Source organism: Peromyscus maniculatus, chromosome 6 (assembly GCF_049852395.1).
Source record: "Peromyscus maniculatus bairdii isolate BWxNUB_F1_BW_parent chromosome 6, HU_Pman_BW_mat_3.1, whole genome shotgun sequence".
In the NCBI taxonomy this organism is placed as follows: domain Eukaryota; kingdom Metazoa; phylum Chordata; class Mammalia; order Rodentia; family Cricetidae; genus Peromyscus; species Peromyscus maniculatus.
The window spans coordinates 49,833,347-49,856,319 of NC_134857.1; the positions used below are offsets into that span (position 1 = coordinate 49,833,347).

A 22,973-nucleotide genomic window follows, 5' to 3' on the forward strand; every position below is an offset into this window, starting at 1 on the left:
GAGATCATGCAGGACACATGTCCACAGTGCCTATTCCTGGAACCCACCCGCTGCTCAAATTTAGAGCCAGTGAGAACACAAGGGTTGGGCCTCTCCTATCACTTTTTATTCTCTTAGGAAGATAAGATACCTGAAATGGGTGTGCACATGGGTGTACTGAAGCTAAAATAGGAAGTAACTTAAAATGTTAGCCTTGGGAACTTTTCTTCTTTGAAGTATGATGCTTGGAAGCCAGTCGTGGTTTTTCTGAGGACCAATTATGTTCAACAAGGGCCAGAGAGATAGATAGTTAGCTGAGTTAGCGTGCTTGTCACCGAGGCTGATGACCTCGGTTTGATCTTTGGAACCCACGTGGTGGAGGGAAGGACTGACCTAACCACCGCCCACGCTCCAGGGCACGTACACACCCACCCTCCACAGAGACACAAACAAACACCAAAATGAATTGTTTGGCGACAGCCAAGGAATACAAATGAGAAAATTTTACTGGTTTTGCTCTTCATTTTGTGTAATTAGATTGAAGAATGTTCAGGCCTCCCTGCTCCCTCCTAGGTACCCTCGAGTCCTAGAGTGGCATTGAGACTGTTCTGATTGGCCCTGGTTTTCTCCCAGAAATGTGCGATCGTTTGACGATGATCTGCAGTCCCCAAGTTCTTCCCAATACAGACTCTCCAGAGTCTGTCCCAGGAATCATCTGTGTTATGTTGTCTATTCAAGTCATAGTACTGGGCAATATATACATGCAAGGCCCTACCTTAAAGAAAAATTAAAAAAAAAAAAAAAAGACCTGCAAATTAGAATTCAGCTTTCATGCAAAGAATACATTATACCAGTTCTAACATTTTAATAAACTTACCCCGAAATTATAGAAATAATGGTTCCATTATATCTTTTGTTTGACTTAAAAACAGTTAAGAATCGTTTTTGTAAATTACAAAATAATACATAAAGAAAGCCCTCTAGTTAGAAAGTTGACAAGATACTTTAAAAACGGGTTTCCGAAGCATGAATACAAACCTTGCGTGTTAGTATTCAGAATGGACTGTTTTCCCTTTAGCATGTTAAAAGTTCTGAAAGGATCCTTAAGGCCTGGCTTTCATAAGCACCAACGGTGAGCAGCATTAGTGGTTAGGAAGGATGCTGCAGCCGCAAGTTAGGAATGTCCAACTGCAGCATTGATTTGTGTCTGTCTCTCTCTCTCTCTCTCTCCCTCGCTGGCCTTTTTCTCTTTAATGAGTACTAGAATGTTTCCACATCAGTTAACTGCCTTCATAAAGCACCAGAAGGTCACACCAGCCCCAGACAGATCCTTTTCTTTGTGCCTATAATATAATTGGCTGATTGTGCGGGTGATGCGCCCGCCCCCTCCCCCAGGCCGGTCCCAGCTCGGCTCAGCAGCCTGCCTCCGGGTTCCTGAGAAGCAGAGCAGCTCAGAGGCTGCAGAGCGAGGGAGCGAGCGAGCTCGGTGGCTGCGCCGCTTCCCAGCACAGGCAGTTGCCACTGCGCAGGTTGCTCAGCGGAACAGCATCCATTTTAATCTGCGGGGAGCCCCTGCCTAACCAGGGCGTTCTCCCGCGCCTGTGGATGCTCGGCGCTTCCCCTGCGCAGCCTCGCCCAGCAGCCCAGCTTTAGGGTCTGCGCCCTAGGATGCTCTGAGATGGTACATCAGGAGAACTGCTCGTACCAGGTAAGGTTGGGAAAGCCTGATTTTTTTGAGGCCCTCGCCCCGGTGGGAGAGGCCTTCCTCTTCTAGGGCAGCAGGTTGCCTCTTGCTGGATTTTCAGGGGATTTTGCCATCCTGGGCTCCGCTCCCGGCCTTCATCGCATACAGTATCTGAATTCTAATGAGGCTTTCTGGAGAGTAATGGGGCAGAAACACTGTTTCTTTGGCCTTTTAAGCGTTTTGTGGAATACACGGAGGTGATGCGTGCTCAGCACACTGTAGGTCTGAGCAAATGAGAGGAACTGCTCTGAACTGTAATTGAATTTAAGGGGTCATAGACACAACACCGAAAAATGTGATTATTGTTCATTGCATAAGAGGCGAATTACTTGGCATCCAGTTTTTAAGACTGTGAGAAAATTATGTACATCAAGAGTCCTAATTGATGATCTTAGAATTTTTCATCAACCAGTCAGCAGGCGTGTGGCGTTTCAAGTTGCACTCACATGTATTTATGAACCTGTTTTTAGCAGCATGCTCTTTTAAATGGTTAATAGGTAAGAATGCCAGTGTCGGTGTGGATTAAAAACTTCACATAGAAAAAAAAATTGAATAACACATGTTCATCTCTTAATGTGCCAATTTGCTCTCTGGAGCTAGGAATGAAACACTTCAGACCATTTCCAGAGCTCCCTTCTAGAATGTTTCATAACTCCACCCTACCGCTTGGATTGTAGAGACAACACTGTAAACAGCTAGAGCCGTCTCAGAGACAGGGCTCTGTGCAGCGGCAGGCGTGCCTGGGCCACAGCCTGGGTGGCTGGCATCGGGGTATTGCTCACCTGAGGGAGTTTCTCAGAGACCAGCTCTCTAACCCAACAATGCCTCTTCCTTGTGAGAGGGAGGCTACCTGAGACAGGTTACCTGAAACAGGTGTTTCTCCGAGGGTCCGATTTCACAGTGTGAATGTCTGCAGGAAGAATAGTGTATTTCACGAGACTCGAGGCAGCCGTTGCTAGCCAAGGAAGGCATGCCTACCAAATATGTTTGTACGCTGTTTTTATGCTTAATAATTGGAATTTTATAATCAGGGACCTGTTTTGTAGTATTTTCATTTTATGGGACGTTTAGTTACATGCGTAGATCCTTTAGTATCAAGATGTATGCTTCACAGGAATTTTTTCCAAGAGAAAGTCAGAGCTGAGAAAAGAGTCACACATTTAGGGTGGGGAATGCCAGGCATCCATGGAGAGTCTAGTGTGGGGATGGGCTACATTCGGCTGCAGGAGATTAAATTATTGTCATAATTAAAATAGTTTTTCATCTCCCTTTTCAGAGAAGCTCCGTAATTTATGTTGAAGGGCAGGTTACTAGAGGATCATTCCCTATATTTTCTCATTAGGCCCAACATGAAGTCATTGTTTTTGGAAGGTGAAAAATTGGTCAGTAGCAGCAATTTCATCGGGAGAGGGAGGGACCATGTTAGGCAAATGTTTCTTCCAAAGGAAGACAGATAGGTAGGACTTGATAGGAACTCAGTATTTAACAGTGGCACCGTGTGTTTGATGATCTGGAAGTCTCTATTGCTTATTTCCACAGTAAACTTACATGTGTTAGGTTGATAAATGGTAGTTAATAGACTGTGTTTCACCAATGGAGGTTGGTAGAAGCATGTGTGTAGACTCTTTTGAAATGCTTTCCTTCAGAGCTAACAAAAACAGGAATGTTAGCTTTGAAGCCAAGTCCCAATCCGACTTAGAAATCTGAGTTTTAGAACCCATCTGGCATCGCGCATGATCGGGTTTAGAAAAAGTGATTTCCCTACAGTCTTAGCTTGGTGTGGTCCTAAGTAACTAGTGATATCAACAAACTAATTTTTTTTCAGAACCCCCCACCTTTTTTTTTTTTTCTCCCACTAGGGCCTGTTTATTTGTTCTAAATGATAATGCAGAGTGGTTGTGGCATATTGCTTAGGTTAGTGGGTTTTTTATGTAGCCCTGGCTAACATGAGACTCACTATGCATGCAAGGCTTTCATCCCACCTCTGCCTCCCCCGTGCTGGTGCTGGGATTAGAGGCCTGTGCCACCACTCCCCTCAGGTTGGCATTCTTAATGAACCAACAGAATTTCATTGGAGGGCTGATTCCTTTTCTCCCATCAGTGATGTCTGCTGAGATTTCTGGAGAACACTCTAATGGAGCGGCCGTGAGTGGGAGTTCAGACTCCCGTCCCCTGGATGTTTTGCTGCAGAGAGAGAGAGAGGTAGATTACTGCAACTACCATTGGCAGATCCCCATACGGCAGCCGAGCCCTTTTAAATGCTTCCATGTTTCTGCATTTGCTCTTCCATCACCCACAGCTTGTTTTCAACACAGTATCCGGAATAAGCTAGTAGAGCCTAAGTCTGATCATGTACCGCATCTCCAAAGTTTTTGAAAGTTTATCATCCCACGTAGAAGAACCCAGTTAGGTATTCACCGGGGCCTGGACCTTTGACCAGTGTCTCCCAAGCCCCACCTCCGTTTCCTCCTGGGGTCTAGCTCTGCTTGCCTCGACCCCTCCTCTGTCAGCCTCTCTGGTCTCCCTGGCACACACCCCTCCCTCATCACACCCTCGGTAGGGCCGTCTTATTTAGCGTTGGGTACATCGTTGTTCTAAAACGTTGTTCACCCTTTTTGTGAAATTCACCATGCACTGAGCAATAGGGTCGTAGGCAGCCTTCCCGGACACCTTGCTCTCTTTCCTCAGGCCTTTTCTGGGGTGTCACATCTTTGGGTGTCTTCTCTAGACTTAACTCCACAAGCATCAAGTTTTCCTACTTCTGTTCCAACATTTTGCTTACAGTTCCCAAATTTGTTTTTATAGTGAGCGTTTACCACCATTGATCAGTACAGATTTTACTTCACCGTTGGTGGTCTGTTTCCACTGCTGTATGAAAATGGGTTTTCTAGGTTCTCAAGTACCGTGGGCGGGTGTGTCTGATCAGGTGAACAAGGCTTTGAACACACTCAGCTCCTTCCCTCCATGGACTTGACTGTTACTCTGAGAGGGAAGCCCGCTCCCCTCTTTCCGCCGTACGTTAATCGACTTTCTCATCTCTGAAATGGGTTTTTTGCCTGTTGACACCACATGAGAGTTGCCTGGTCTTCTGCCAGAGACCGCCCTTCCGCACAAACAAGTCAGCCATCATTAATTCAGAGCCACCTTGCCCCTGCAACTGTTTCCTCTGTCCCTTTGGAACCTCACCCAGCTATGTGTCACTTCGGCCTCGACTGATTGAGGCTGATAGAAGTACAATCAATTCTGCTCTGTTGAAGACTGTGTTGCCCAAGAGTTTGTGTGTCTCTGCCAAAGCCAAGTATCTGGCTATTCTGTGCTCCAGGCAACGGAAACCAAGGGAGAGTGGGCAAAGGAATTCTGCTGCAGAATTTTTCATGATAGTTTCAGGTCACCCTGCTTTTATCCTGCCCCTCTCGGGGTTCACAGGAACCTCCAGCTCGCTGAGGCATGCGTTGTCTTTTTCCGTCTTCACCCTGTTAGAAGAAAGAGCCGTCGACCTCCATTTTTCCAGTCTTGGGAGGAAGCCAATCTCTTCATGAAAGAATCTTGCCCACAGCTTCAGGCCTGGAAGCCTTCAGAAGGCCGAATTCTTCTAAATGGTTTTTGATAGACAGCTTAGAAATATGCTGAACTTGTAAGCACAAGTTTAGGTCAAGGGGTCCACTGAGCTTAAAAACTCCCAAATATTTTTTCTTTTCGCCTGCATTTTTTTTTGGGGGTGGGTCGGGGGGAGTAAGTACACAATTCGAAAACAATGACAGGCTTTCATCCTCCCTTGCTGTCCCTTAAATGACCGGCTCTGATCCAGATCACACCCTTGAATTCCGAGCTTCTGTGGGAATAGAGAAGAGATAAGATGGCCTGTGGCTCACTCTCTCCTACCTCCCTCCCCAGCACAAAGTCCCTTCTTCCAACGTGATCAGGGATCTTCAGTGCTTCTCCGGTCCCTTAGCATAGATTCCAGACCCTTTTGCCTGGCATTCAAGGCCTGGCCGAGGTCCAGACCCTGGACGAAGTCCTCCTCCCTCCCTCCAGATCTGATGTTGTCCCCCCCCCACTTTCTCCCTGCTGCTCCCTCCAGCTGGGATGCCGGGATGCCTCCCACCCACGCACCACCTGCCCACACCTTTTGCCAGCTACTTTCAAGGCGCAAATGCCACCACCTCCCGCAGGAAGCTGCCTCCTCACCATCAAAATGTCTCCCGGCACGCTTCCTTCCGTTAGCACCTCTTTACCTCTCCATCAGAGAAAGCCTCCTGAAGACAAGACCCTTGGACCCCTTTTTAGAAGGCTCTGCCTTACACGTAGACTTTGTGGCTGTTGAATGCCTGTCGGACTGAACTGCATTTGCTGCTGTTGGAATGTTCTGAGCCCCAAGAATTGGAGAGCTATCCAGATCTCCACCTTGCAGCAGGGAACCAGCAAAGCTGACCCCAGAACTAGTTGGATGGAGCAGGTGCTAGGTAGACATCCTGGATGCCCGAACAAGACACAGGACAACACACAACCACTGAATGAAGGCGATGCATGCACATCCCAGCCCACCCAGGAATAATGCATGAAGTACCTCCATCCCTGCTGATTTTACCCCAAGATTTCGCCAAGATGAAACTCGCGCTCTGCCCTCAGGCACTTCTGCACTTTTTCTATAAACTTCATTCTTTCAAAACCTATGCAAATAAATAAAAATATCACACACCAAAATTAACCAGACCCAAAATCTGCACAACTTAATGAACTTCTATACGTTTAGAATTGACTTTCAAAACAGAAACTGTGAAGCTTCACACTAAATTTTACACTTTCAGTATTGCGTATATTTTATGCACATATCCACCACCCAGACAAACAAACAAATAAACAAAATCCATGACAGTTAGAACTAGAAAAACAATTAGCTCTGTATTCTCTTTCATACCTCATGTCCATTACCTGCCCCCAGGCCTCTCATCCCTCACTATATTTAGCTTTTCCAGCTCACCTCAAGGATTTTGCCAAGACACCTCATGGCCTTTCTCCAGACACTTCCACACTTATTCAAAAACACCCTTCTTCCTCTTCCCCCTCCTTTTTCCTTAGTACCTGCATCTCTGCTCAGGACCAAACCCAGGGCCTCCTGAATGTCAGGCGAGGGCCCTGCTGCTGGGCTGTATCATCTATCCGAAGTCTTTTTAGTTTCGACTTTGAAAGACTACAGTCCAGTGGTGTCTTAGCCTCCCAAGAAGCTGAAATTACAGGCTTGCCCTACCAAGCCCAGCTGCTGATTTTGTTAATATATTACATTTTCTGAAATTTTTGTATTTATTTATTTTCTTGTGGGAGCTAGGCGGGCAACATGGTGCACAATTTGTGGGAGTTGGTTCTCTCCACCACCTTTCGGGGTACCAGGTATTGAACTCAGGTAGTCAGACTTGACAGCAAGCACGTTTCCCTACTGAGCATTCTCATCTAGCCCCTGACTGCATCCCTTTATCTTGTATAATATTAGTGGGACCAGCCTTAATATTATACATCCCAGGGGCTCAGGAGAGAGAACTACTAACGGCGAGGACTATTTTCAGGAAATATAATCTCAGCACACCGAGTTCTATAGTCCACTTGCTTTAATTCCTCTGGCATAGCATTCTTTATACACAGCTTCAGTTCTGTTCTCATGTCTAGCTCCTTTCTTGCCTGATTTCTCTATATTTATCTACTGTCCCCTCTATCTTAATTCCTTCATCTAGCTCTTTCCCTTCTAGGTTCTCATCTATCTAGTTCTTTCCCCTATCAGCTCCTCTCACATCTCCTCTCTCATCTGGCTCTTCCTCATCTTCCATCTCATTCCTCTAGTCCTCTCTTTTAGCCCTCCATTCTAGTTCTTCCCCATCTCATTTTGTTCCTCTCAAGTTCTTACCCATCTAGTTCTTCCATTCTCTTTTCTCTTCTCTTTTTTTTTGTGCCCTGGAAGTCTCGGTATATATAGGGAGGGTCCGAGCTAAATTGTGTAAAGCTATTACTTAACATCCACCTCTCCTTGTGGTGTCTCCTTGTGGAATTTACCGTAAATCAGGAGACTTGCATGTGGGCTGTTATCATTGTTAGTCTACCTGGGACTAACCATGGGCGCCCACCTGGGTGGTGTTTCCTGTAGTCCTTGAAAGTGGCCAAGGGAGATAATCTGATTCCAGAGAAAGCCTTTCCTGAGGCTGTTCTCCAAATACCTGGAATGTGTATGTCCAGAGAGTGATCAGTCTACACTGTTAGCCCTTCTTAGGGAAAAGTCAATTGGGAAAGCTATGAAGGCACACATGATTTTCATAACAGAATACAGCTGATATATAACAAGCCAAGTAACACCAAAAACTCCTTGGGATTTGGCTTCCTCTGGAATTCCCTGATCCCTCCAGGTAGTGACTTTGCCATAACCAGCTGAGTTCTTATGATATATTCCTGCGGCCCGCAGCACCTTTACACAGTACAGAGGGGTAACTTCATGCCCTCATAGAACACTTAGTTTTCTGGAGCAAAGTGCTGTGGAAGTGTCATGCCCAGCTCACAATACCAAAAGATACCCTATCTTGGTCTCAAATGCTAAAACTAGGGAGTCTATCGGTTTAAGTAGTTCATCAAGATACCCTCAAATTCTCAGTAGAGAAAGCAGTAAACAGTCCTGAATGCCCAGATTCTGGCAGATCATGTAGTGGTTAACAGAAGCAAAGAAATCCATTTATCCCTGTTGACACCAGCTCCTTCCCCTCTTCCTTCCTGAGAATGAAAGAACAGGGTGTCGAACTGGAGTTCACCCAAGAGTGCCAGGATAAGTCTGGGTCCATCTGCACAGTGGAAGGAAACAGCACTTGGGGTTGAAAAGAGAACTCTGGGGCATTTTTATCCACTATTTTGATACAGACTTTTAAATACAAGTTCAATGAAGTGATTTTCTCCATTAGTCTGTAGATTTTTCATTAGCTGGGAAGTTTTTGTCTTCACAGTAGACAATGCTGGGGTGTTTTATCTTCATAGTTTGCCTGGTTAGAGAAGAGTTGTGATCTGTCTGTTAAGATGGTTTTCTTTCTAAGCATACGATAACAGTAACAATTAAGAAAGTAATTATGACCAGGTAGTGGTGGCACATGCCTTTAATCCCAGCACTTGGGAGGTAGAGCCAGGTAGCTCTCTGTGAGTTTGAGGCCAGCCTGGTCTACAGAGCAAGATCTAGGACAGGCACCAAAAACTATGCAGAGAAACCCTGTCTCAGAAAACAAACAAACAACAACAACAACAAAAAGTAATTCTGGGTATGAATGTCTCTATATTGGTTTTTAGCCAAGATGCCTGAAAAAAAATCTGATTCTGTGCTTTCTCACCAAAAGGTGGGTGAGTGACAAGTAGGTTACAAATGGTCATCAGCTGGGCCTCACTGTGAACTTCATCTGACCTAGACACATAGCACAACACATTCTTGTAGGGGCTCGATCTTCATGAGTCAGACTTAGCGATTTAAAGAAGTAAATATTTAAAGCTCATTTAATCCCAAGATCTGTTATTTTCTCTTGGAAGGGATGGCGATGGTGGGGGAGGGGAAGAAAGGGGACATCTTTGTGGTACAGACCACTGCACTATAGCTTTTTGGAGAGTAGAAACCCCGATACATATGTATGTATGTATGTATGTGTGTGTGTATGTATATATATATATATATATATATATATATGTATTTGTATATAAAGAGAGAGATACTGATATAGATATCTATGGTTGTACATATAAATATATAATCTTGGGTGAGCAATTACAGCTTCACAAACGGAGGGAAACATTAATAGAGCTGTATACCACCTGAGCCATTTTCCATTATATATTTCTATTCTCTATACCAGGGGGAAATTTGAAACTTTGATGTACACCGTATGGAAGCATCAGAAACTGCTAAGCCTCCTAAAATAGAAAGTAATTTGACAAAACTGCTTGCGTTCAAAAGAAAGCAGCCCATCAGGGCAGCCTAGTGGCAATCAGTGTAGGAGAGCCATTATGGGATGGGACGCAGAGAGAAACATTAGGGGGCATTAGTGGTCCCGTCCGGCGGCTGGGCCGTGGGCTGTCAGTGTGAGGGCAGAGGTGTTTCTGGTACTCAGGATTTTAGCCTGGCAGGAAGATTTACAGACGTGCTCCTCGCTCTTTGGATGTGGACACGCCTTTGACGCTGGCTGCTTCCGGTACTGCCTCCCCGTCCCAATATCATTATTTTAATGTTTTTAACCTACTTTTTTTTTTTTTTAAGTGCTCCAAATTTCCAGGGGTTTTCTAGCCATAAGAATATCTTAGTTGAAAAGCACACCAAATTCAGATGAGCTTTACATTTAAAAAAAAAATGATTTGGAAGGAGATTGTAATGTTGAAGGTAGAATGGGGATGTTAAAGGGTGGGATCTGATGACTGAAGGGTTAAGGGCGATTAGATGGAGTTTCCACCTTTGAGTAGGAGAGGCTTTTGACAGTCCATAAGTGATTTCCCAGTAATGTACTCAGGCTTCTCAGAGTCAATAATTTCCACCAATGGCTGATAATGATTATTTAAAAGCATTAGATCACATGAGAAACACGCCTTGCTGTTCAGAGCATGGCTTGGCGTCCTTGGATTTCAGGGCAAGGAAAGGAGCTTTCAGCCTCAGATTCTGAGAGGCTGTGAGCACATTTTCTAAGAGAGCATTCGTGTCTGGGCCTGGCTTCTTCCTAGATGGTGCACTTTAGACCATTCTCTGAGAATGTTAGCCTTAGCTTACATATTGACTGCAAAGCCTCCCGCCATCTACTCAGCTCCTATCTGCCAAGGCAGAGGCTGGTTTTGTTTCATCCAGTCCTGTGTTCATTAGGACCGCTTTTTGCAAGTGAAATTTATTACAATGTTGATCTCAGGCAACAAAAATCAGAGTCTTGCCAGCCTGTTTGGAAATGCAGTCCAAAACAGAAGAAAGGCGGCTAATAACGACTTGTTTTCCCTAAGTTCGCCAGCTCTGCTTCAGAAATGGAAGGGGCATTTAGAAATTGCAGGGGCCTGGCGGTGGTGGCGCACGCCTTTAATCCCAGCACTCGGGAGGCAGAGCCAGGCGGATCTCTGTGAGTTCAAGGCCAGCCTGGGCTACAGAGCGAGATCAAGGACAGGCACCAAAACTACACAGAGAAACCCTGTCGAGGGAGAGAGAGAGGGGAGAGAGAGAGAGAGAGAGAGAGAGAGAGAGAGAGAGAGAGAGAGAGAGAGAGAGAGAGAGAGAGAGAGAGAGAGAAAGAAAGAAAGAAAGAAAGATCACAGGGATCTCTCTTCAGAAGCGCAGCCTCTGATGTGGGAGGCCTCCAGTGGGACCTGAGAGTTTGTGTTCCTAAGCCCCCTAGCTCTGTTGATGCTCTGCTCCAAGAGTCATCCCGAGTAGGAAAACTCTAGAGTGCATCAAAGATCACCTTTGTCACATGTGACGGGACACTGACTGCCGGGTCACCTGGAAAGGGTTTGGGCAGTGTGCCTGTGCTGAGAACTCATCTAGGGAGTTGCAGAGGAACCGCACTGATTCTGGAGCCTCGTGCAAACTGCTGTCACATCCCTGCTTTAGGCGGTGGCATGGGGCTGCTTGCGGGAGTGCAGCACCCACTTATGAGAAGGGAGGTGGCGGGGGGGGGGGGGGGGGCAGTGGAGTCGGGAGGTCCTGCAGCACCTTCCCACCACTGATCCTTGTAGTTACTGAGCAGCTGAGAAGTTTCCCTGTTGGACCCAAGTGCCCTGTTTCTAAAAGATGAAACATTAATTGATGTATGTGTTTATGCATTGGTATGTGTATTATTATTTGTATATTTTTTATGGATAATTAATGATAAAAGTTTGGTTCTTCTAATTTCAACTGTGTACTGGAGCCAAGCCAGTCAAAACACACCTATAGGGTGTGTGCAGCCTGCTCCTGAAGGGGCTGCCATGCAGGCTGAGGTAAACGGCTAGATGGAACATCCTATAGGCAGGTGGCCTTCCTCCCTCAGCCAGCCGGACTCACATGGGTCCCACCGACGATGTGGGTTGAAAATCCCTGTTACCTGCGGCTGCTTCTCACTCTTCACATACGCACCAGCTCTGCACTGACCGCTTAGCATGTGCAAGGCGAGGTCTCGGACACCGTGAAGCGAATAAAATGAGTGAGCACCAAATCTCTGTTCCATAGAAAAAAAACACCTAAAACAGGAATAGCTGTCAGGAAGAAGCCACGGTGACTCTGAGAGCTCCGTGGTAAAGCAGGGAAGCAAATCCACCAGACTGTGTGCCGGGTCACGAGAGCAACAGCTCTCCTTTCATTTCCGGGGGCACCAGCAGCAGGAGGTGCGTGGCGGAGCGTGCTGGGGGAGCCAGATGTATGATTTAGAGAACAGCCCAGCATCCGACATCGTCACTGAGGAGTGCTGCTGGTTTTCTCTTCGGTGCATCCTAATTTTTAAAAAATACGCTTCTACCATGCTTGTGTATTCCTTACGGGGGGCAACCAGTAGGGGGCTGTAGCACACCCGTTTACAATGTGGGCCACCAAGGCAGAGGACCTAGGCTCAAATTCCTGCCTGCTCACTGCTTAGCTACCATGCCTTGGCGGAGGTCTGTAACATCTCTGTGTGCCCCTCCCCCCTCAGCTATAAAATGCAGCTGACGATAATACATACTCCACGGGGTTAATAAAATGATTAAAGATGTAGGAAGCACATGTTAAGGGACTTGGCCCCAGTCAGTGACAACTGTTGTTGTTGTGTAGCTGCATGTCATGTAAGAAGATGTGTGCTTCCCCTCCTCTGTCTAGATTTAGGAGACAGAGGATCGTTCAAAGCAGAGCATCATTTTAACCCCAAAGCCTTGATCTTTGTGACTGCTCTGCTTTGTGACCACCAGCCCTAGCCCAGCACTCAGTGGCCACCATTGTCACGTAATCTGGACGAACACTCCAGGACACTTCCAGCATGCAAATAGGGGAACTCCCATCTGGAATGAGGGTCCATGGGTTTGGACCAGCGTAAGGCAGGGAGATCTCAGCAAGGGAGGCAGCCCTTGCAAGTGTGTCCCACAAAATGAAACTTGTCACTGTGATACCTGACAAAAGGGCTATTCATCCTCTTGGGAGGGGAGAGGACTGGCTGGGAGGAGGATGGAATAAAAGGATTTAGATTTGGATCTGGACAGCAAGAGGAAAATATTTGCTTGGTAGAAACAGGGCTACCGTAAACCTCACTGAGGCGTGTTGACAGCACAAGTCCAGCACAAGTTGAATTTAAAAATACTGATGGAGAGAAATAGGTAAACAGCTAAAGGTGAACCTGTCAGAAGACGTTGAGATGCCAAACAAGGTTGCATTGCGTGGAATGGCATTTTGCTTCAGAACGGTTCTCAACAATGTTGCGGCTGCTCAGGAATGTGTATTGGAGAACTGACCGCCTAGTGCGTTTCCAGTTTTCTGTGTGAGCCTGTCAGAAGGTAAGGCCTGCTGCTAAGTGGAGCCTTGGCCTTTGAGTTCCTCCGTGGCTGGCTTTTCCTGCAAACAATTGTTTTGAAGTAATGACATGTTTTTTGTAGTTTATGGAAGTATTAATTTGATGTGCATGTGTATGCTCGAGCGTGTGCCTGTGAACTTCTGTTTGTCTGTTCCTTTGAGCCAAACATCCTCCAGCTGTGGCCCTTTCCCTGGCTGCATGTAAAGCCCATAAACAAAACCAGAAGCCATGGGAAAAGGGTAAAGAGCGCAATAGAAAAGAAAGCCCTGCTTCTGTGGAAAAGCCCGCCACTGGCTGAATCTTAAAGAAACGTTGATGGATCCCTTTCTCTCTATATTAATAGAACAAAGCCGCGCCCCTGGGGCAAAGAAGGGTTTCTCTGGATTGGAATCGGCTTCAGTCTTGGGCTAGTGCTCATTCCAGATGATGAAACTTTTACATCTCATTTTAAGAAATGGTTTGGGGGGGAAAAAAAAGAAAAGAAAAGAAATGAAGTGGTTCCCGGTGGTTATGGGAAAAAGAAAAATGGTGAACATCTGTCAGACAGGTCACTTTAAAGGATAGTTTTCATTCTCTGTGGAGCACCCGGCTCGGCTCACAGCGAGACCTCTCGGGCTGCAAGTTTTCGCATCTATTTTTATCCCGCAGTCTATTAGCTTCAGGGCAGGCTCCTTGCCTCCCCAAGCTCCAGTTCACACTGGGCCCTGAACTGGAGTCGGGTCAGCTGGCGGAAGCTCAGTGTGTCTCTCTTTTCCCTTTTTGGGAGCAGGAAAGGTGCTGTGGTGAAGAATCTGGGCCAAATCATTCAGGGAAGGTGACAGCAGATGGTGGGAAGGCTGGACTCTCTCAACAAGCCGATTGTCAGGGACGGAGTGAGCCTTACAGCAGGCAGCTGCCCAGTGCCCTGGAGAAAGAAGCCAGGCAGGCCGGGCGGGCGGGGCACTGTCTGAGGCAGAAGGGGGCAAGGACACTACAGCCAGGCACAGGCAGGCGCTTAGCTGGCTCTCCATGCCAGCATGAGTGGTAACCAAGGTACTGGGCAGTTGGCACTTCAGCCTGTCAGGATTCATGGGAGATTATTTAAGTGAAATTCTAAAGAGTTAAAGGATGAATTTGGACAGTGATGGAATGGATGACATCATCAGTCAAGAATCCCCATTGGATTTGGAGGGGAATTATAAAAAGGTAAGGGGGGAGCTCTTTTGTTTATAAACAATTGGACCATTTTTCTAAGTGGGAGGAAGGTTGCCAAATTCCACACACGGTGGTCACTGCCGTTAAAGAGTGAAGAAAAACTAAATGCACAGACTTAACCACAGTACGCTCTGAGAGTTCCAGATTTTTCCCAGCTTATAGTCTTTAAAATAACAACAGCTAAAGCATACACGTTATTGTTCTAGAGTTGAGAAAAATTCTACTGCTGCTTCATTGCTAAGCAACATTTTATGCAAAGAGATGTTTTTAATTACTGACATTTTAACAGTTTACTAGAAATAATGACTTGGTAGGGCTAACTGATCTTCTACATTTGTTGTTTTTAACAATGAAAAATAAAAAGTTTTACAGAGAAGTTTGGGATCTTACAAAAGTCAATACAATGTGAATTTTCTACTTGCCTTTCCTTTTGAAAGTCAGTAAATATATTTTGGGAATGTTTTATGTGATGATTGTCTGGTAATAACAGGCCCAAGTAAAAATAGCTTTAGTTATATGGGTGAGGTCATGAAATCAAACTACAAACATATACTTGTCTGTCCACAGAAGCCTAAACACACACTGTCTTTCTTACGTTACTATTTGACAAAAGTCAAGTGTAGTTCATGGCTGCAGAACATGTAGATAGGAGCCCCCATTGTAGACCTGGAAACAAAGATTTCTTTTCCTTCAGAAGTAAATATCAATGAAGGTAGTCTGGCAGGACAGTAAAACTTGGTGATTTTTTTTTTTAAAATCGATTAAAGATGTCATTGGTGTTCTCCCCCAGAGTGAGAATTAGGGAGAAGGTTCTAGCGTGTTCATTCCTCAAATCTGACAACTCTGACATCTGCTTCATCCTAAACCTAAGACTGGGTGTGAATAAGGAGTCTCTCTTGAGTACTTTTCCTTATTATTTCATAACCGTTCCTATTGTTTTTCCAGTGGGTAAAGCTTACACATGCAGGAGGCCTCAGTGACCAGGGCATGCTACCCTCTGTGTGTTTGCCTTGCCTTAATGATTCTCCACCAGGGACTAAGGGCTCAAGTGTGGTGATTTGGTGTCCTGAAACCCCAGCTGTCCACCCTTCCCCCACTTGGCGGAAGCCGGTATACAAAAGACACTTGGGACACTCTGCCATCGGTCAGATCACTTATCCAACCCTGCAGAGCAGGGGTGTAGTTCTCTTGTGACCTGTTTTCAGTGCCAAAGAACTGGTCACAGTTTTCTTTGTCAACTCTTTTTTTTTTTCAGATATTAAAAAAAAAAAAAAGTCAAGATCAGTTCACACGAGGGAAAAATGAAAGGCATACTGTTGCTAATTCGTTAACAATAAAATCATGGGCACTGTGCTTGTATCCTACCCAGGGACAGGGAGGCAACCAGATGCCCAGAATAAGTGAGCTGTGCTACACTGGCAACCCGAGACAGGGCTGGCCCAAGCTGCAGACATGTAGGGCTCAAAGGAGCTTTGAGGCACCACCTTCAACAAAACAGTGTCACCCACCGGAAAGCATGGGCAGTAGAAGGCCACGTGTGATTTCGGGAGAAATAGTACCTCACACGTTAGCACAAAACAAACAACCTATTAGGTGAAGCTTCTAGACATGTGGGGTGCACAGTGTTCAGGACCCTAAACATGAGTTGGCCCCACCATATCAGCATCTTAGTTCCCCCAAGTGCCTTCGTGTGTGTGTGTGTGTGTGTGTGTGTGTGTGTGTGTGTGTGTGTGTGCGCGCTTGCGCGCGGTACCCACACCTGTGGTCACTGTGAAGGCTTCATTAGGCTTAGAGAAAAAAAATGTCATTTCATTAAGAGCTTCTAGTGAAATAAAGCAATATAGGCTTTTTTCCCCAAGTGCAAAGATGAGAAAAAAACAGTTCTCATAAAAAAAAAATCACTTTACCTAATTAGAATCTTCCTTTTCAAAGCTTTTTTTTTTTTTTTTTTTCCTCTTCAGTGTTTTTGGTCTTTGGTTGACTAAGGAAAAAAATAAATTAAATACCCATAAAAAAGTATTTTGACCTTGCATCCATCAGTTAAATGCATTGGAGACTGTGCCTCAAGTATACATTTATTTTAGTCCAAAATTATACTAATTTACCATTGTAAATCTAAACGTCTAAAACATACGCAAACAGCTGAGAGAATAAAATGCTTACAAATGAAAACAGAAGTCCTAATGAGACCTTCCTTCCTTTTCTGTGAACTCTCCCCTCATTGAGGCCCATTATCAAAAACAGTTGGAAAATCAGTGTGTGCTGCCCAGGTGCCATACAATTCCCTGGATGGGTCACATTAATAAATACCACATGTGTATAGGGATTGTTTTACAGGGCTGTTTTAAAGTCAGACAAACAGCCTGCGGGATCGGGGAAAGGTCACTTTCCAATGACTAAAATTAGGTTCAACAAGGCACAGGGAGGAAAAGATGCATCTGTCCCTTTTCCTTGGGGAAGGCCCTGCCTAGAGGAAAGATGTTTTATTAAGAACCTGCTTTATCCACTAATGATAGTAAAAAGCAAACCAAACAGAGAACAGATCCTGCACTTGGGAGGAAACGGAGATCCTAGCCGTGTGGAGGATGTGTGCTTAGCCTGGTTCTTCCTGCTTGACTGTGGCCACTTCTGAGTCACTTGCTCAAGCATCCCACAGAGGCCGGAGCCACGGCTGAGCCGTGTGTAGCACCCACGTGGAAGCTCACAACCACCTGTAAAACCAGTTCCAAGGGATCTGACACTCTCTTCTGGCCTCCTCAGACACCAGGCACACATGTGGTACACATACATATGTGTAGGCGAACACTCGTATTCTGAAAAATAAATAAATCTGAAGAAGAGGAAGAAGGAAGAAAGAAGGAGGAGGAGGAGGAGGAGGAGGAGGAGGAGGAGGAGGAGGAGGAGGAGGAGGAGGAGGAGGAGGAGGAGGAGGAGGAGAAGAAGAAGAAGAAGAAGAAGAAGAAGAAGAAGAAGAAGAAGAAGAAGAAGAAGAAGAAGAAGAAGAAGCTGTCCTCCATCATCTGCCAACAACCTTGTTCCTCGCTTCTACACTGCAGCAAGGTCTCGGAAGGGAGGCTGAGTCTTCCCTCCGGGAGCTTAGGATCCAGGAGGGCAGGCACAGAAAAACATGCTACAAGAACAGCTGCTGCCTGCAAGAATGTCCACAGCCAACATGGACCTCCGAAACTTTCCCCCGAGGCTGCGCCAAGGTAGAGGATATCTGAATGACCATCAGCGGAGAGAGGGAAGGGAGGCCTGAGTAATGGTTTAAGCACACAGCCCAGGACGGGCTCTGGCCCTGAGGAAGCCCGGAGAAGCTGGCTTTTGCTCTCTGTTCCCAGGCCACGGTGCACACAATGAGGGAACCAGTGCGGTCCCAGGACCTGGCAGGCTCAGCTTTGTCCTACAGAGGTGTTGTCCCCGGTGGCTTACATCTAATTACAGTGGAGGATTAGGGAGGACCCTGTGGAAGAAAAAAAAATTAAAAGGCTGGAAGGGAAAATATTTAAGTGAAGCCACAGCTGCGCCTCATGTTTTTTTTAAAAGGTGAATGGAAATGGCTGCCTGAGATAAACTGCGATAAACAGGAACCCGGAATGCCAGCTGCCATTCCTGACAGGCTCTGCCCTCCCCACACAATTACTGAGGGAAAGCAGCGGCCGACCTCCATTAACTCTCCCGGCTCCCGGCTCAGGCATGCATATGCTTGAAGAACCACGTTAGTCACCCAAGCCTGGGCCCTGCCTCCCCCTCGGCCACCTGGGGGAAATCTCCTCCAGCTTAGGGGCCAGGGTCTCCTTTTCTTCAGAACGAGGAATCAAATGTCCTTAATATGAAGCCCTCAGCTTCAGGATCACCCAGTGGCCCCACCTCAATCAGCCATCATGGTCAGGAAATGGGCTGTTTCTAGAATGTCCAGTGAAACACTGAGAAAACCGTGTGTACCCCTTTCTTGTCATGGCTTCCTTCCTTCTCCTCTGCTTCTCTTCTCAGGAATTGTTTTAGGATGCTAGCTCTTTTCTTTTGGGAGTCAGCATAGTATTTTATTAAAAGAAATACAAAGCTGGGTGGTGGTGGTGCACACCTTTAATCCCAACACTCAGGAGGCGACAGAGGCAGGTGGATCTCTGGGAGTTCCAGGACAGACAAGGCTGTTACACAGAGAAGCTCTGTCTCAAAACAATAACAACAAAAGATATTGCATGCCTTTAATATCAGCACTTGGGAGGCAGAGGCAGGCAGATCTCAGTGAGTTCAAGTTTGAGTCCGGCCTGGTCCACATAGCGAGTTCCAGGCCAGCCAAGGCTACATAGTGAGACATTGTCTCAAAATAAAACACTTTTTAAATGGCTTTTAGTAGATTCACAAGCTTGTGCAAGCTACTATTTAGTTCAAGAACATTCTATTTCCCTTAAAAGAAACCTGGGACTGTTAGCAGTCACCCCGCACCCTTTGTCCAGTTCGCCTTTGGCAGCTACTTTCTGTCCTGATGGGCTTACTTGTTCCACATAGTTCCAGCACTTTAATATTTTTACCTTCCTACCCTCCTCATCTTGCCCGCTCTTCCATTATGCCCAGCTTCAGGTACCATTCATAAACTATCAGCTACCATTTTCTCTCTGCACCAGACAATATGTTGAACACTTCCTATTTCTTTTAATTGTCCAAACAACCTGAGAAATAGATATTATCTCTTTAAAAAAAAAAAAAAAAAAAAAAGACAAAACAAACCCGAGGCTCAAAGAGTTTCCGTAACCTCAAGTAGTGTCGGTCTCCACCCTGGATCCTGTGTCCCAGCCTCTGCTCTACCCTCTTCTCAGGTCATCCACGTGTTCCCACTCTCCCAGACCCTGAGTCCATCCTTCCCATGGGTTGAAGGCACTGGTTTCCTGGCAGTTGACCAGGGCCGTTTTATAACTAGGCAGTGTCTTGGACTGTTGTGTTCCTGACGGTGATGCTGAATGACTGTGATGGGCTTCTCAAATGGCACCCGTTAAAAATAGAGTTGCCAGATAACACTGTCCTGTGCAGAAGTCATCTGGGCACGCAGTTGTTTGAGAACTAGAAATGAGTTCAGGCTGTTCCCAACAGCTTCTGTTTGGGATAGGCTGCTCGGGGGGTGGGAAACCAACTGTATACCCTGTTAGGGTTTCGCTTGAACACTTCTAGCAGTCAGGTTCGACAGTTATACTTTCCCCCCCCATCACCAAAGTTCCCATTCTAAGTAACTACTGAACTTACAATTGTAGCACAAATCCTATTTGGTCTTAATAATAAAAACCCGGAGTCAGAAAGCAGGGTGAAAGCTGAAAGATCAGAAAATCAGAGCAGCCAGCCTGAAAATACAAACAACAACAGGTCTTTGTTAAACACCTTTGTTCTAGTCCATAACAGTCAGACTGGTTCCCTATCAGGGCCCTTGTATATCAACGCTTATTCCCTCAGAGCATGGGAAGGCAGACAGTCAGCAACCCTGTTCAAAACCACCTTCACGGTCACACTAATGTAAACACCTCATCCCATAAACTAATAGCCCAGCACTTTTGATGTCAGCCATTCTCAGGAAAAACAGATGAACTTGCCCCCATGGTGGCCCTCCTGGATAATAGGTATTCAAGGCCAGCTTTCCCAAGTCGTGCTCCTGAAATTTCAAAGGCAATCCAGGAAACCTGCAGCTGACATTTCTTCGTGACCTTTTGGTAGAATGTTTAGTGTAAGTGAGATGGAAAATGTCAGAAATACTAAATGAAAAGGAAAGCGTCTGGGCTTAATATCCATTCAGCCACACGGTGGAAAGATCCAATGCCATTTAGCGACTGTATCCACTCATAATTTAAAAGCACTTCCCAGGGAATAAAATAAAGTGCAAGAATTTGAAATAACCTGCATTAGACAAGTATTTATGCACTTTGGCATTCAAAGGTATTCCATTTCTTTCTCATAGAATGCTATTTTCCTATTCTGAGCTTGTTACAAATCCATGGTTTATCTCAGCAAGAAAATAATTAAAAAGTATCGGCCATATACCCAAGTTTTCTTGCTTACTGTTTAATTCCAAAGAAAGTCACTGAAATTTGCCACTGAACAAATACATCTTGTACTTTTGCTTCCTGATCTTTCAAAGCCTCAGCCTCGCCCACCCTGGAGAGCCACCTACAGTTATTACAGTCCAGCTGTCTTCCAGGCAGAGGAGAGAAACAAGTGACCGCCATTTCCTAAAGGAAGAGTGCTTTTTCCACAGGGAGCGTCAGATTCCCAGTTGGGTTCCCTGGTGGATGCTGCTAATGGTGATGAACTAGGTATCACAAGGTGATAGATTGCATGGAGGCAAGAAGATCATCAATTGCTTCAAACAAGCATCCTCACAGGGTCTTAGGGGAGGCCAGACTGCTACAGATCACGTGGTCCTGGCTGCAGAGGCTGGACATGCTACATGGAACAGATGTGGGCATGGGGGAAGGGGAATTAGCACTGTGCATCTGAACGTCAGAGCAGCAGCATCTGGAAGCTGCACCCTCTCAGCGCCAGCCCAGGCCTGAAGCAGAAGCGTAGCCTGTGCTTTTACAAGCCTTCTGGGAGACTGCCATGCACATTCGGGTTAGGGATCTACTGACTCAAAGAAATGTGTCACCCACAGTGAGCGTGTGTGTGTGTGTGTGTGTGTGTGTGTGTGTGTGTGTGTGTGTGTGTGTGTGTGCGTGCATAGTCTCCACTCAGCATACTGATGTCTCAGCAGCTCCTAGAACCCTGACTCCCATTGGGCGAAGGAGACCAGTGGTTCCTGAGATGATACAGCCCATATTACTTAGGAAGTTCTTCCTCTGTGGACACCACTGTCCTTGTTAGCCTTGTCGAAAGTCTGGTTGTCTCTTCCTATCTGTGTGGCATTGCTTCCAACACCCCCCCCACACACACACACACACTCACACAGATAGCAGATTCAAGTTCAAGTCTCCAACATAAAGTAATGCAGAGTTCTCATACACTTTGTCATACTTGGTACAATACAGAGAGATGCCTTGTATGTAGTCACTGTGTTGTTTGGGGAATAGCAAGAATGAAGTGTGTGTACATGCACAGTCCAGACAGATTCCCCCCTCACGCACTTTCAACCCTCGGTTGTGGAATCTCAGACGTGGAACTTGTCGTCGACAGGGAAACCCACTACGTTTACTTTGTGCTTTTGCAAACAATCCTTTCCGTTTGTAGCAGCCCAGAAGATGGAGAAGGGGCGGTCAAGTCAAGGCTCATGAGCAGTCAGTGCTCTTACCACGGAGCCATTCTCTGGCACCAACAACGCCATCCCACAGCAGTTCTGTGCAGTTTCCGTCAGTTAGGTCCTGGGAGTTCTTAGGCATATATATATATATCTTTGGGGGAGATTACATTCCTCTGAGTCTGGCAAGCCTTTCTGGCATGGTTACATCACGTGCATGAGTTAGGAGGAGGAAGCCCTTGCTGTTGTCTCGAACCCCAGTGACTTTTTTATTGGGTTTGGAGTGTTGTTGCCCAGGGAGTGTTCCTTATGCCTCACAGATGTGTCGCCACACAAACACTATGTGCCAGTGCAGTATATTTTAGAAACGTAAGACATACCTAATCCTTCCTTGGAAATGTCTGTGCAGAGTATCATGTTACATGACAAGTACCCCTGGCTTTAGAGACACCTAGATGCCACCAGCGACGTAGCATGAGCCAGACGTGAGCCGGAGGAGCTTAGGAGAGAATTCGGGAATGATACAGCTGTATTAATATAAGGGAAGGATTCACGCTGTGTCCTGAAAGCAGCATGGAAAGGACCTGGAGACAGCTGGGTTTCAAATAGACAACGTCTACCCAAGCAGAACAGTCTGTTAGTTCCTTTAGGACATGCTCTTCCTACCACATTTGGGGAATTGCAGTAGATCTATTTCACACTGGAAAAGAAATCTAAGTGCCCTGTAAGATCCCTGCAGCTTGCACAACACCCTTGAAGGCCCCTGTAAGCCTTACCTGCCCAGGCACAGTGTGGGGCAGTAAGGAATGCAGCCGTGGCTGAGGACAGAACTGTCTGAGGCGGATTAAGGGTTAACCATGGAGGGCTGGGCGGCGGCGGCGGCGGCGGCGGCGGCGGCGGCGGCGGCGGCGGCGGCGGCGGCGGCGGCGGCGGCGGCGGCACACGCCTTTAATCCCCCCACCCCACCCCCACTCAGGAGGCAGAGGCAGGCGGATCTTTGTGAGTTTGAGGCCACCCTGGGCTGCAGGAAAGGTGCAAAGCTACACACAGAGAAACCCTGTCTCAAAAAACAAAAACAAACAAACAAACAAAAAAAGGCTTACCACCTAAGACCAGTTTCCTTTCCATCTTGGTTTGGAACAGCTTTTCTGTCTTGTGGCCATGAGCCACTCTCCCTCAGTTGCTCTTTGGCTGTTTGCTAACAATATCAACTTCAGACATTTCAGTTTTGTTTTATGAGGGTCTTTCCCAAGACTTTTGAGTAGTGTCCTCGGCCCTGCTGGCTGTAGTACATCCAGACAGGGTTGTTTTGTGTTGGTGTCTCCCTTTCTCTGCCGGCTTCAACCTGGGG

The 22,973-nt window shown here is 46.3% G+C and overlaps 1 protein-coding gene and 1 long non-coding RNA gene across 10 annotated transcripts in view; one reads left to right on the forward strand and one right to left on the reverse strand.

Moving 5' to 3' along the window:
• The window catches only part of Schip1 (schwannomin interacting protein 1), a 690,937-nt gene that overhangs the window by 632,889 nt on the left and 35,075 nt on the right, over window positions 1-22,973 (forward strand). The window contains exon 1 of one of the 9 annotated variants that reach the window (XM_076574220.1): window positions 1,409-1,687. The exons of 7 other annotated variants lie outside the window; for them this stretch is intronic. In XM_076574220.1, coding sequence (XP_076430335.1) covers window positions 1,658-1,687 — 30 coding nt within the window. In that variant the 5' untranslated portion in view covers window positions 1,409-1,657. Of the gene's footprint in view, window positions 1-1,408; window positions 1,688-14,178; window positions 14,398-22,973 lie in introns of those variants that run through there. One more of the 9 variants, XM_076574219.1, reaches the window with a different exon arrangement.
• On the reverse strand, window positions 5,455-22,121 carry LOC121830166 (uncharacterized). The gene is made up of 3 exons (XR_013052094.1): window positions 22,003-22,121; window positions 6,291-6,393; window positions 5,455-5,555 (listed from the first exon to the last, which is right to left on the reverse strand). It is a non-coding gene; the product is annotated as an uncharacterized LOC121830166 (long non-coding RNA).